General features: G+C 41.6%; 1 protein-coding gene across 2 annotated transcripts in view; it reads left to right on the top strand.

Annotated features, from left to right (window-relative positions):
• The window catches only part of LOC135107722 (uncharacterized), a 31,424-nt gene that overhangs the window by 16,552 nt on the left and 2,235 nt on the right, over nucleotides 1-12,637 (top strand). Inside the window, exons 3-6 of one of the 2 annotated variants that reach the window (XM_064017916.1) lie at nucleotides 7,859-7,946; nucleotides 10,671-10,758; nucleotides 11,754-11,839; nucleotides 12,365-12,472. In XM_064017916.1, coding sequence (XP_063873986.1) covers nucleotides 7,859-7,946; nucleotides 10,671-10,758; nucleotides 11,754-11,839; nucleotides 12,365-12,472 — 370 coding nt within the window. The remainder of the gene's footprint in view (nucleotides 1-7,858; nucleotides 7,947-10,670; nucleotides 10,759-11,753; nucleotides 11,840-12,364; nucleotides 12,473-12,637) is intronic. The other variant, XM_064017917.1, reaches the window with a different exon arrangement.

Below are 12,637 nucleotides of genomic sequence, written 5' to 3'. Positions count from 1 at the left end.
AAGAAACAAAAATGAGATGGTTTGGTCACCTAATAAAAAGAGAAGCCCAGAAAATTGATTAAAAGAGCCTGGAGAAAACCAGTTGAGGGAAGGAGATCGAGGGGAAAACAGAGAGCGAGACTGAGGGATGGAATTGCAGCAGAAGAGCAAAGAATGGGAGGCACAGAGATTGATACATGGGAAAGAAACAACTGGAGGAAAATCATACATGGCACCAATCCCGACTCTAAAGAAACGGTAAAGGAAAACGAAAAATATAAAGTTCGGAAACAATATCTGTTAGGACAGGATGGATTAAGTTTGGATATAGTGTCTGACTTAATCTAAACTAACCTAATGAAACCTAAACTTATCCGTACCTAAAACGTCTAGGTAGCTTGCTTCATGTTCATGTGACCCTTTATTGAGTGCTAGTGTTGATGTTAGTCGTACTTATGGAGAGGAAAAAATAGTACGACTTCTTTGGCAAATCAATGTTCACTTTTGAGGAATAAAAAAAAGTTTCCTATTAGTCTTCCCTTGCCTAGGAAAGTGCAAAGCTTTAAGATTATATTTAAATTGGAGATGAATGGAAAGAGGTGGAGGAGAGAGGGAGGAGGGAGAGGATGAGTGCAATGAATAACTGAGGAGGACGAGGAGCTTGTACTGTGATGAAAAATATGGCACAAGGTTGTATCACCAATTATTCAACCTACGGAAAAACACGAGATGTCAGCAGGTCACTAAACATTAAACATGCTTGAATAAATAAATGAATAGATAAATAAATAAAAATAATTATGTAAATACTCGTAATTGCAACCACACTTGCGTTTAAGGCCTCTGCTTTTTTTTTTTTTTTTTTATGTAGGAGGGACACTGGCCAAGGGCAACAATCTCTCAATTTCTCTCACCCGTATTCTGTCCACCTTTCTAACGCAAGAGTTAACCAGTATTCTCAATCATTCATCCCTTTCTCTGGTAAACTCTGGAACTCCCTGCCTGCTTCTGTATTTTCCACCTTCCTATGACTTGAATTCCTTCAAGAGGGAGGTTTCAAGACATTTAATCATCAATTTTTGACCACTGCTTTGACCCTCTTATGGGACTGCCATTTCAGTGGGCATATTTTTTTATTGGATTTTTGTTGCCCTTGGCCAGTGTCCTTCCTACATAAAAAAAAACAAAAAAAACAGTCAGCGATTGCTCTCCGTGCGCAGGTCAACTCAAAGAAAACGGAAGACGAAACTGTTTGAATGTATGACTATCATAATATTTACGACACAGAGCTGAACTATGAAATTCAAAAGTTATTAGTACTTCAGAACAAGAGCTACATTTAAGAAGAAGAAAGATTACAAGCAAATTCATAAAACGAACACAAAAATAATAATGAAGGAAAAAGAAAATAAATAAAAACAAATATAAAATAACCGACCAAGAAAAAAAAATAGTAAATAAAGATGAGACAAGACAAGAAACAGACGTACATATTTCAAAAACATAAAAAAAAAAGAAAAAGAAAATCGGAAGAGGAAAAAAGAACACCAGAGTGAAATGGCACAATGGGAGGAAGATGTAAGGAGGAAGAATAACACAATGATGGAAAAGAGGAAGATGTGGAAGGAGAAGGAGGAGGAAGAGATTGAAGGAATAAATGGAGAATGAGTGAAGAGAGGAATGGGCAGGAGGACGGGACTGACTTGGAGGCTTGGCAAAGATGAATTAAGGAGAGAGAGAGAGAGAGAGAGAGAGAGAGGAGAGAGAGAGAGAGAGAGAGAGAGAGAGAGAGAGAGAGAGAGAGAGAGAGAGAGAGAGAGAGAGGATGGGAGCAGTTTCGTGTTCTCAATCGAGGAACTAAGAGACAATCACTAGACAATCACTTTACATTTGAGATGAGAGAGATGGGCGAGAATTGAATCTGGTAGGAGGCTGGGAGGCATGGAAATGGCAGAGAGAGAGAGAGAGAGAGAGAGAGAGAGAGAGAGAGAGAGAGAGAGAGAGAGAGAGAGAGAGAGAGAGAGAGAGAGGAGAGAGAGAGAGAGCTTAGGAAGGATATGAAAATGGAAAATAATGACGAACCTTCAGAAAAAAAATGTGCCGCGAAAAAAAAAAAAAACCTGGCCAAATGTAAATAAGCCAAAATTAAATATATGGTAATGTGGTTATGTTAGTGTGGGAGAGAGGAGGAGGAGGAGGAGGAGGAGGAGGAGGAGGAGGAGGAGGAAAAGGAGGAGGAGGAGGAGGAGGAGAAGGAGGAGGAGGAGGAGGAGGAGGAGGAGGAGCAAGAGAAGGAGGAGGAGGAGAAGGAGGGAGATAAATTTTCCAGCTTTCCTTCCGACTCTTTCCCAACATCCTTCCCTGTATATTGCTCTCTCTCTCTCTCTCTCTCTCTCTCTCTCTCTCTCTCTCTCTCTCCTCTCTCTCTCTCTCTCTCTCTCTCTCTCTCTCTCTCTCTTTTTCTCTCTCTCGCTCAGGTCCGACACACTTCCAATACGTCGGTTTCATTCATTCTTTTCTCTCGCCAATAACCTTTTTTTTTCTTTTGTTTTCATTCACTCGGCCTTATTTTTCTGTTCCCACTTCTTTTCTTTTAGTCTTTCCTTTTTTTTATCTATCCTTTCTTCTCTTTGGTCTTTATTCTTTTAATTTTCCAATTTTTACTGTACTCCAATATTCTCTCTCTCTCTCTCTCTCTCTCTCTCTCTCTCTCTCTCTCTCTCTCTCTCTCTCTCTCTGTCCATATATATATATATATATATATATATATATATATATATATATATATATATATATATATATATATATATATATATATATGTATGTATGTATGTATGTATGTATGTATGTATGTATGTATGTGTCTACCAGTCTATCTATCTGTCTGTCCATCTATCTATCTATCTATCAGTCTTTTTCACTTTCTTTCTAGGAAGTTTTCATATTTTTTTTCCTTTTTCTATTTCATGCCTTCATCTATTTCATTATGCATCATTGTCAGTAGGTTTGGATATTTCAACTAAATCTTCTATCCTCTGGCTGCCTCCCTGCCTCCCTGCCTCCCTGCCTACCTCCATCCCTCCTTATCTGCTTGTCTGCCTATGTACTTCCTTCTCTGCCTCTCTCCCTGCCTGCCTGCCTTCCTGTGTTATCTAGCTAAATGCAATCATCAGTAACAGAGAGGAAAAAACAAACTTATTCATTGAAGGCGGTACGTCGAGCGCAGTATCCACAAACGGTGATTTCTGCCTCGCTTACTTCTTGCATTCCCTTCCCACTGCGCCTCTCTCTCTCTCTCTCTCTCTCTCTCTCTCTCTCTCTCTCTCTCTCTCTCTCTCTCTCTCTCTCTCTCTCTCTCTCTTTTTCCCAAATTCCCTTTATGTTTTTCCTGTTATTCTATTTGCATCGTTTCTAATATTTTCGCTTTTCTCTCGGCCTTATATCCTATTTTCTTTCTCTTTTCGCTTTTCATCTAATTTCCTTTTTTTTTTTTTATTCGTTGTTTATGTGGTTACTTCTTTCGTATGTCTGTTTACTTATGAGTCTGTTGCACTGTCTATATGTCTAACTTTCTGTCTGTTCCTCTTTCCAACTGTGTGTGTGTGTGTGTGTGTGTGTGTGTGTGTGTGTGTTAAATTAAAAACTTCGCCATGAAAGTCGCTGGGAAAAAAAACAAAAACAAACAAACAATAAACAAACCGCTAACCGATTCTTGCTTATCTTACTGGAAGTTCGAGAGACAGCATCAAAATACAATGGTGAGTTTTCGTCCCAGGCACAAAATTACGGAATGTATCGTGTTTCTAAATGAGGCGAATCAATGAATCTCCAATGACGACGAACACTGGGCCCGGCGGAAGAATGGAAGGGGACGGATGAAGTTAGAAGTGTGGAGAGACGTGGATGAATTATGGAGAAGGAGGCAAAGATAGACTGAAAAGAAGGTGATGGAAGGTGTAGATGTGAAAAGATAAAAAATGTGGAATAACAAGGAGGGGGAAGAAAAAGGATGAACAATGAATAAGGACTGAAAAAAAAGAAGAGAGAGAGAGAGAGAGAGAGAGAGAGAGAGGAGAGAGAGAGAGAGAGAGAGAGAGAGAGGTGAAATGAATAAGGAGGCAAAGATAGACAAAGAGGAGAGGTGAATGAAGATGTAGGAGTGAAAAGACGCTACACGTGGAATAGCAAGGAGAGAGAGAGAGAGAAGAAAAAAATTAATAAAGGATAAAGAGGCAAAGATGGACTAAAAGGAGATGTGAAAAAATGAAAAAAAAAAAAAATGCTACATGTTGAGAGGAAAAGAAAAAGATCTAGGGGTTAGGAAACTTGGAGGAAACTTAGTGTATAAGAGAGAGAAATGGAACGAGAATGTGAACCAGAGGGAGGAACGTAGGAGGGGAATGTGTAGGACTGGGAAGATAAAACATGGAATAGTAAGAAAAAAAAAAAAATCTTGAAGTAAAAATTAAAAAAAAATCCAGAAATTTAACTGTAAAAAAAAAAAAAAAAGTAGAAGAATATCGAGGAATAGAATACGATATGGGAAAAATTTTACTGCACTCGTACATGAAGGAATGGTAAGATCAAGCATGGAATGGCAAGAAGATAAATAATTATCAGAAAGTCAGTGAAATGAAAGAACCACGTGAGAGAACAACGACGGAGAGAAATCGAACGAAGAGTATGATGATGATGATGATGATGATGAGGAGGAGAAAGAGGAAGAGGAGGAGAAAGAGCAGGAGGAGGAGGAGGAGGAGGAGGAGAAGGAGGAGGAGGAGGAGTGGGAGGAAAGTAATGAGAAGGAAACAAGTGATGCAAGAGAGGAGACGAACAGAAGATTCTTTGTCATGGTCATCACATTATCGGTAAAAAGACGTCAAATCCGATGCGGTAATGTCACTCTCTGCTCCCTCCAAGTTGGGTTCACGTCCATCACGAGATTAGTACACATCTCTTTTTTTAAGGGAAGAAATATTTAAGCAAAGAGTATTCAGTGGGATTTTATGACTAAGTTTTATGCAGCATCTTTTTTTTTTTGGTCAGGGGGAAGACGAGGCAAGGGGAGAGTCGCGGTTCATGGATGGGAGATGTTTTGGCCACGGAGAATTCTTGATGTATTTGAGTTTTTTCCTTTTTTATGGGTCAGGGAGATCGGCCGAGAGAGAGAGAGAGAGAGAGAGAGAGAGAGAGAGAGAGAGAGAGAGAGAGAGAGAGAGAGAGAGAGAGAGAGAGAGAGAGAGAAAGCGCACACAAAAAGAATCAGAAGAGCCAAGAGAAGAAGCTAATTTAATTTCTCATAACTCAATAATTCTCTTTGGAAACAGTTTAGTTCGTAGCCAGAAGGAAAACCAACAAACAGGAGAGTTCCAGAGTGTACCAGTAAAACAGATGAAAGAGTTAAGATAACTTGCATTATGAAGGTGGACAATAAGGGGTGAGAGTTTGTAAGTAAAAGGTGTTGTACAGTGACGAGGAAGGACGTGGGAAGAAGGGTGGCATGCATTTAGCGAATTCAGAAGAGATTTAACCATGAAATAAGGGCAGAGAGAGAGAGAGAGAGAGTGAGGGAATCAAGACAGTCTGCTGGAGGGGAGGGATAGAGGAGACGAGAAGCTTTGAACTCTATGCTATTTAAGAGAGCTGTGAGTGAGTTATGTTTGAAGTTTTAAGATAATTTTTACCGATGATATTTTACATCTTATTTGAAAAAGCACATGATCTTCCACTCTGTTCATCGATTTATTTATCTTTACCTATCCCCTGTTTATCTATTCATTTGCTTTCCTACCTCCTCCCTCCCTACCTCCCTTTAATATGTAAATGTGGGTAGAAAAGAGATCCCACCTAAAGTCTTCCTTTTCCTCTCTTCCTCTTTTAAATAGGATTACTTCATCTACTGTATTAACCTCTTCTTCCTCCTCCGCCTTCTGAGTATTGAGATCAAGCCGTCAGCCATTCGTCCTCCATTTCAGCATCTCCAGATTTCCGTTCCTTCATTCTAAGACTGATGCGTGCTGTCTTTAGTGTGTGTGTGTGTGTGTGTGTGTGTGTGTGTGTGTGTGTGTGTGTGTGTGTTTTCTGATAAATCTATACATTATTGGCATTTCTGGATTATTTTCTTCATTAGCATCTTCTTCACCATTATCTTCCTCTTTTCATCATCATTATCATCATCATCATCATCATCACCAGCACCACCACCTTTTTCTTCTTATTTCTCCTCGTCTTTCTCCTCCTCCTCCTCCTCTTAATCGTCGTTGTCTTTCCCCACCCTCCCCTCACCACGGTCGGACTACTGTCGTGTTAATGCCTTAAGCCCAGTACAGATAAGTGTCCATCATACCCACTCTAACACCGAAGGGAAGGAGGCGTGTCGGGGGAGGGGAACATTGGAGTGACCGCGAGGTATTTGGGTTATTGACCCTATCCATTCTTTTGTCATACGGGTTTTCGAATCTCCTCCTCTTCCTCTTCCTCCATCCTCGTATGCGAGCCCCTTCCCCTTTGTTCCTCAATCCCTGTATTACGACGTCTCTTCCTACGCTGACTCGGATTCAATTTGCGTTTGTTCACAAGTCATTCTTTTCCTGTGAATGTCAGTCTGTCTGCGGGGATTTGCTTTCGTCTCTTTTTGATTGATTTTTTTTTTTTGGTGCGTGTTTAATTCTCTCTCTCTCTCTCTCTCTCTCTCTCTCTCTCTCTCTCTCTCTCTCTCTCTCTCTCTCTCTCTCTCTCTCTCTCTCTCTCTCTTTCTCTCGCTCTTGTCCCTCCAGACACGACAGATCCAAATTTCACTTTCAAACTTGCTGACTCCATCCTTCATTCTCCTGACCAAAATCAAATAAATCTCACTATACAATACATTCTTTTTGGTATAAACGAAGTCATTTTTTCTCCTCTTGGCCTCGCATCCCTTCCTTGCACCAAATTGTTAACTCTTCTCCAGTCTGGAATTTCACGTCCGTCACCCAGCTCTTTCTTCAAACTCACATTTCTCCTGTAACGCATATTTCTACACTATTTTCCCTTTGTTTCCTATTACACTATTATATGTATCCTTCCTTATTCCCTTTCCTCATATACCTATAGTGTTAGTATACGTCAAAGTCCCAGCTACCTATATATCATTAATAATCGTAATGACTCTACAAGTATTTTTATCTCTTCACTTCCTATAATTAGTTATTTTTACTATCGACCAATAATTACTTTTCTTTATCTACTCTTTCTTCATTTCACTACAATGTCAGCTTGCGTATGTCACACTCAGGCCACTCATGCATTATATACTTATTATATATTGCAAATCATTACAGTGGTACTGGAACTAGTTATATTTTGTCTTCATTTAATAAGTAATTCATTTCTTAGTGCGAACCCACGCATACGTACTCTTGCTCATCGCCTCCTTCATCACATCACTATAATGTTAAGTGTACGTGTGCCAAAATCCAGTCAGTCATGCATCATCTATCACTGCAATAACCGTAGTAGCACTGGCTCTGTTTTTACCTTCTGTCTTCCTATAATTATTGGGATATTTTTTTCAACCAATCCTCTCCCACGTGTAAGCCTCCAATAAGCTCCAATCTGACGACTTACTTGCGATGGAAGCTTTGCACTAATCAAGGCAGAGTTACCGCTAATGTCATTAATTTTTCCGCCCCTTTACTGGGAGGATAATTAAGCACGGGTAATTTCCTCGTTCATTGTGTGTGTGTGTGTGTGTGTGTGTGTGTGTGTGTGTGTGTGTGTGTGTGTGTGTGTGTATGTGTATCTGCAGTGATTAATTTTCATCATTAACCTCCCCCTCCTCTCTCTCTCTCTCTCTCTCTCTCTCTCTCTCTCTCTCTCTCTCTCTCTCTCTCTCTCCCAGGGTGGTTCCCGTGGTTCGTTTGGGAAGGCGTGGGTGGCTCCGTCTCGACGCCCGCCACGCCGCCCTCACAGCTGCTCTCTACACCATAGTGAGTGCCCCCATCCCCTCGTCTTTCCACACACACACACACACACACACACACACACACACACACACACACACACACACACACACACACTCAATTACTGCTGCACGCCACTCAAAATTAATATGCCCCTCATGCCAAAGATCAAAGCTTCGGGGTTCAATCAACGCCTGTGTTACATTATCGCAGTCACTCCGTCAAAACCAATATTCCACCGACCTTCCTGAACATGCACCCATCCATGCACGCCTCCGCCCATCCATCTCTGCCACGACCTTCACCATCACTACCAGCACAATCGCTCTTACTCGTCATGAACCTAAAGTAATAACCGAACCTAGGCTCTGTCCATTCATCCCTCTTCTATCACTATTACCCTTAATGATCCTAACCTAACTTACTTAATCTTGCCTAATCGAACCTTATCTGACTTAACCAACCATCCATCCAGCCATGATTCCGTACATCTATCTCTGCCTATCACCATCACTATCACTGCCACCCTTCATGAACCTAATCAAATCAAAACTGAATCTAACCTAACGTAACCAAATCTGGCCCAACCATATACCATACGTGCTTCCGCCCATCCATCTCTGTCCACCACCACCACCACCACCACCACACCCACCCTTCCATGAACCGTGCGTCAGATATGTCAGCCGGACACCTGCTGACAATAAATTTTGAGAGAGAGAGAGAGAGAGAGAGAGAGAGAGAGAGAGAGAGAGAGAGAGAGAGAGAGAGAGAGAGAGAGAGAGAGAGAGAGAGAGAGAGAGAGAGAGAGAGAGAGATGAACCAATATCAAACTAATATTACAGTGGTTCGCAAAGGTACGGGGTTTTATGTTATTGGAGGGCGCTGTGTAGTCATTCATTAAGGGCAAATAACCCCCACTGGATCACACACACACACACACACACACACGCGCGCGCGGGGTTTGTTTATCAGCAAGGGGAGTGAATATTAAAGTCGCGGTCTTGAAAATCATTTATCTTTTTACCGGTAAATGGCGATGAAGAAAAAATAATAAAGTCTGAATGAATATTTTTCCTTCGTGAATTGTGGAGAGAGAGAGAGAGAGAGAGAGAGAGAGAGAGAGAGAGAGAGAGAGAGAGAGAGAGAGAGAGAGAGAGAGAGAGAGAGAGAGAGAGAGAGAGATTCGGCAGAGTGGGGTAGGAAGAGAATATGTACACTGTGTTTACTTTCCATCAACAAACACGTGTTGGTTCTCAGTTCATCCACTTTTCTATTCCTCCACCCTCTTCCCTCCTACTCCAAGCATCCACATGCCGTGATGGATCGAATTACATGTCTGGGCGGGCATGTAGAGGAGGAGGAGGAGGAGCAGGAGGAGGAGGACACTTGCTTCGAGAGTAGATGAAAGGAGAACAATTCCATGCTCAGAAGAATCAAGAAGAAGAAGAAGAAGCAAGCTGTTCAATGTGGATCCCTCACCTCAGGGCAGTAGAGGAAACAAAGGGAACTGTGCGTAAATTTTGGATAATAAGAGAAAGGAAAAGAAGGGAGAAAGAAGAAAACTCAAGACCAAGACAGTGAGAAGGGACACGTCAGGGAAAGTTGTTTGAAAGGCAACACTCCTTAACAGCAACTCAGCTCAGTTCAACTCAGCGTGACGGACTGGAGTCTTGCCTGCTCGATGCCTGTACTTTCTTATTCTCACACATTCCTTATGCCCTCTGATCCTTTTTTTTTTTTTTTTTTAAGTTGATATTGAGTGCGTGTATGTGTTTGTCCATTACGTCTGTTGTTCCCAAGCAGTAGAAGAGTCAGCGAATCATCATCACCCAGCAAGACTCCTTCATTATACACAGCTTCGTGAGACTCAAGTAGCATTTTGTAGACACTGGCCAATCCCGTGACCCTCAACATGCTACATTACCGGTGGATCTCGTGTTTTAGGATAATGTGAAAGATATGGTTTACGCAACAGCTTTTTTCCCCGCGATCAGAACAGAGTTTCTATTTTTATTATTATTAGTTTACTGACTATAGAGTTTTGTACAAAGTGTCACATTATTTCATGCCGGTTATACTCCTTATAAGGCATACTTTTTATGACTATAAAAGCTAGCAATGTAAAAAATCTTAAAATAGAACCTGAAAGCCAGTAACTTGAAATCTTAAAATGTAATCTTAAAATAGATCACAAAAGGCAGCAACTTAAAAGCTAATCATAAAAATAAATTCCAAAAACCTGTAACTTAAAATTTAATCTTAAAATAAATCCTACATAATTCCAAGATAATCTTAAAATATTCTTACAAGCCAAATTCTTGTACTCTTAGCTTTTTCTTCCGCAGCAACTCATGTGGGAATGTTAAAAATGTGAGATGTAAGTATGAATATGAATACCGCGTAGACATTTCGTGTGCCACCGGGATGTCCAGTGCGGGTACTGGATTAATTTTCCATGCAACAAAACACTGCATGTCACCTGCTTATTATCAACATTGATCTTTCATTGTCTGCTTTAATTAAAATGAATTACCTTATGACGACAATAATTATAAACTGACATTGTACATTCTCTCTCTCTCTCTCTCTCTCTCTCTCTCTCTCTCTCTCTCTCTCTCTCTCTCTCTCTCTCTCTCTCTCTCTCTCTCTCTCATATTTCCCTGCTGCATAATATCCTTCTTTTCGTGAGCCCAGCAAGACGCAACTCTTCCTGATCTCGCAGCTTCAGTAACGCCATCCTGGTTGCAGGTGGTGTCCGTGGTGGTGGCGGCACTGTGCGGGTGGCGGCTGGCGGTGAATGGGCGGCATCCACACCACCTTCAGGACGTATATTATGGTAATTAATGCATTGTTTATGAAAAAAAAGCCATTGCCATTATTTAATGAATTCCAGTTCACATAAAATTACTCCTGCTTTGTATTGCATCACAAACAAGACACTTTCCAGGACTCCAGAGAACTCATAAAAGGAGCGAGCGGTGTATGCGTGTCACGTACAGTTGCTAACAAAAGTTCCTTCCCCACTTTTCGTTTTCAGTTTCCGAAACTAGCAGGGAATACATGAAACAATTTTCTCTTCCATTCACAACCAAATTTGGCCGCTCATCTCCAAACCACACATATTCAATTTGTTTACCACGAAATGGAGCACTGCGATAAGCGAATTTATCATCAAACACGAATATTCTCGTAATTTGTAGCTTGCAACAATACCCCTAGCTTCTCTTACTCTCACTGGCGCACCTGCGGGTGTATGTGCACATGTACATACATCTAAAACAAACATATTTGCACACCATCAACCAGCAGAGGGCAAAGAGGGCGCGGATAGGTAGGCTTCAACACAGCCTTGGAGGCTTCACAATTTTACAGGCGAGTGACTGGCACCATGGGCCGCGAAGGATGGACGACAACTCAGCATTGTTGTGTGTCAGGAAAGGTTATGACAATGTTATTCATTGACATAAAAGTAACCTGGAGAGGGAAAGGGGACAAGCTTGACGCGAAAACACTATAATAACCAGGGGAAACCAGAGACGCGTGGACAGAAAAATGATGAAGCCGAGAGAGGGCAGGAAGACATGCAAGGGAACACAGAGAAAAACAGCTTCATCAGGGATGGAAAAACTCGTGAAAAAAGGGAGTTTTACTACGGTTAAAAAAGAAGAAACAATTCATATAGAAGACTCAGACAACAACATCGCACACAAATACAAATGCAGCAAATAAATTAAAGAACTGAAATTAGTAATGCAGACATTTCCAGAGTTGTAAATAAATCTTCCTATTTTTCTCGCCACACCTGTGCTGAGGAGAGTGTCTGTGTTGCAGGTGTGCAGATCGCCTACCTGGCCACCCTGTGCACACACCTGGCCCTCATTGTGCTCAGCTGCTTCCTCATCGTGGGGATATCCCAGGTGAGAGAGAGAGAGAGAGAGAGAGAGAGAGAGAGAGAGAGAGAGAGAGAGAGAGAGAGAGAGAGAGAGAGAGAGAGAGAGAGAGAGAGAGAGAGAGAGAGAGAGAGAGAGAGAGAGAGAGAGAGAGAGAGAGAGAGAGAGAGAGAGAGAGAGAGAGAGAGAGAGAGAGAGAGAGAGAGAGAGAGAGAGAGAGAGAGAGAGAGAGAGAGAGAGAGAGAGAGAGAGAGAGAGAGAGAGAGAGAGAGAGAGAGAGAGAGAGAGAGAGAGAGAGAGAGAGAGAGAGAGAGAGAGCGTTTCCTCTAAGCACCACCATTAGTACAGCAGTCAAGGCCAACGATGCCTACTTTCTTCCCTAACAAGAAACAGCAGCAGACCTGTTGACCCTGACGAGACTCTTTGTGCGTAACTATACAAACTAATGTAAGGTAAGAGATGCTGTATAATACCCACTGTTCCCGTTTAACTTTACACCATCACAAAAAGCTTAACACTCTCTCTCTCTCTCTCTCTCTCTCTCTCTGCCAGGAGCGGGCGGGGTTGCTGTCGCCGTGGGTGGTGGCGAGCATCGCGTTCATGGCGCTGGAGGCTGTGTGCTGCGTGTACTCCAACGTGCTGCGGGACCATATCAATTTGGTGTGTGTGTGTATGTGTGTGTGTGTGTGTGTGTGTGTGTGGAGCAGTCAATATGTACGTAATATGAAAATTATTTTGTAGAAGGAATTAATACCTGTAAGAACTTCATTACTTATTATTATTTTCTTCATTTTACTCAAACGCAATATTCTTCTCTTAGTTAAA

Source organism: Scylla paramamosain, chromosome 15 (assembly GCF_035594125.1).
Source record: "Scylla paramamosain isolate STU-SP2022 chromosome 15, ASM3559412v1, whole genome shotgun sequence".
Taxonomy (NCBI): Eukaryota; Metazoa; Arthropoda; class Malacostraca; order Decapoda; family Portunidae; genus Scylla; species Scylla paramamosain.
Note: the sequence above shows the minus strand (reverse complement) of the source record. Positions and strands in the feature narration are given on the sequence as shown.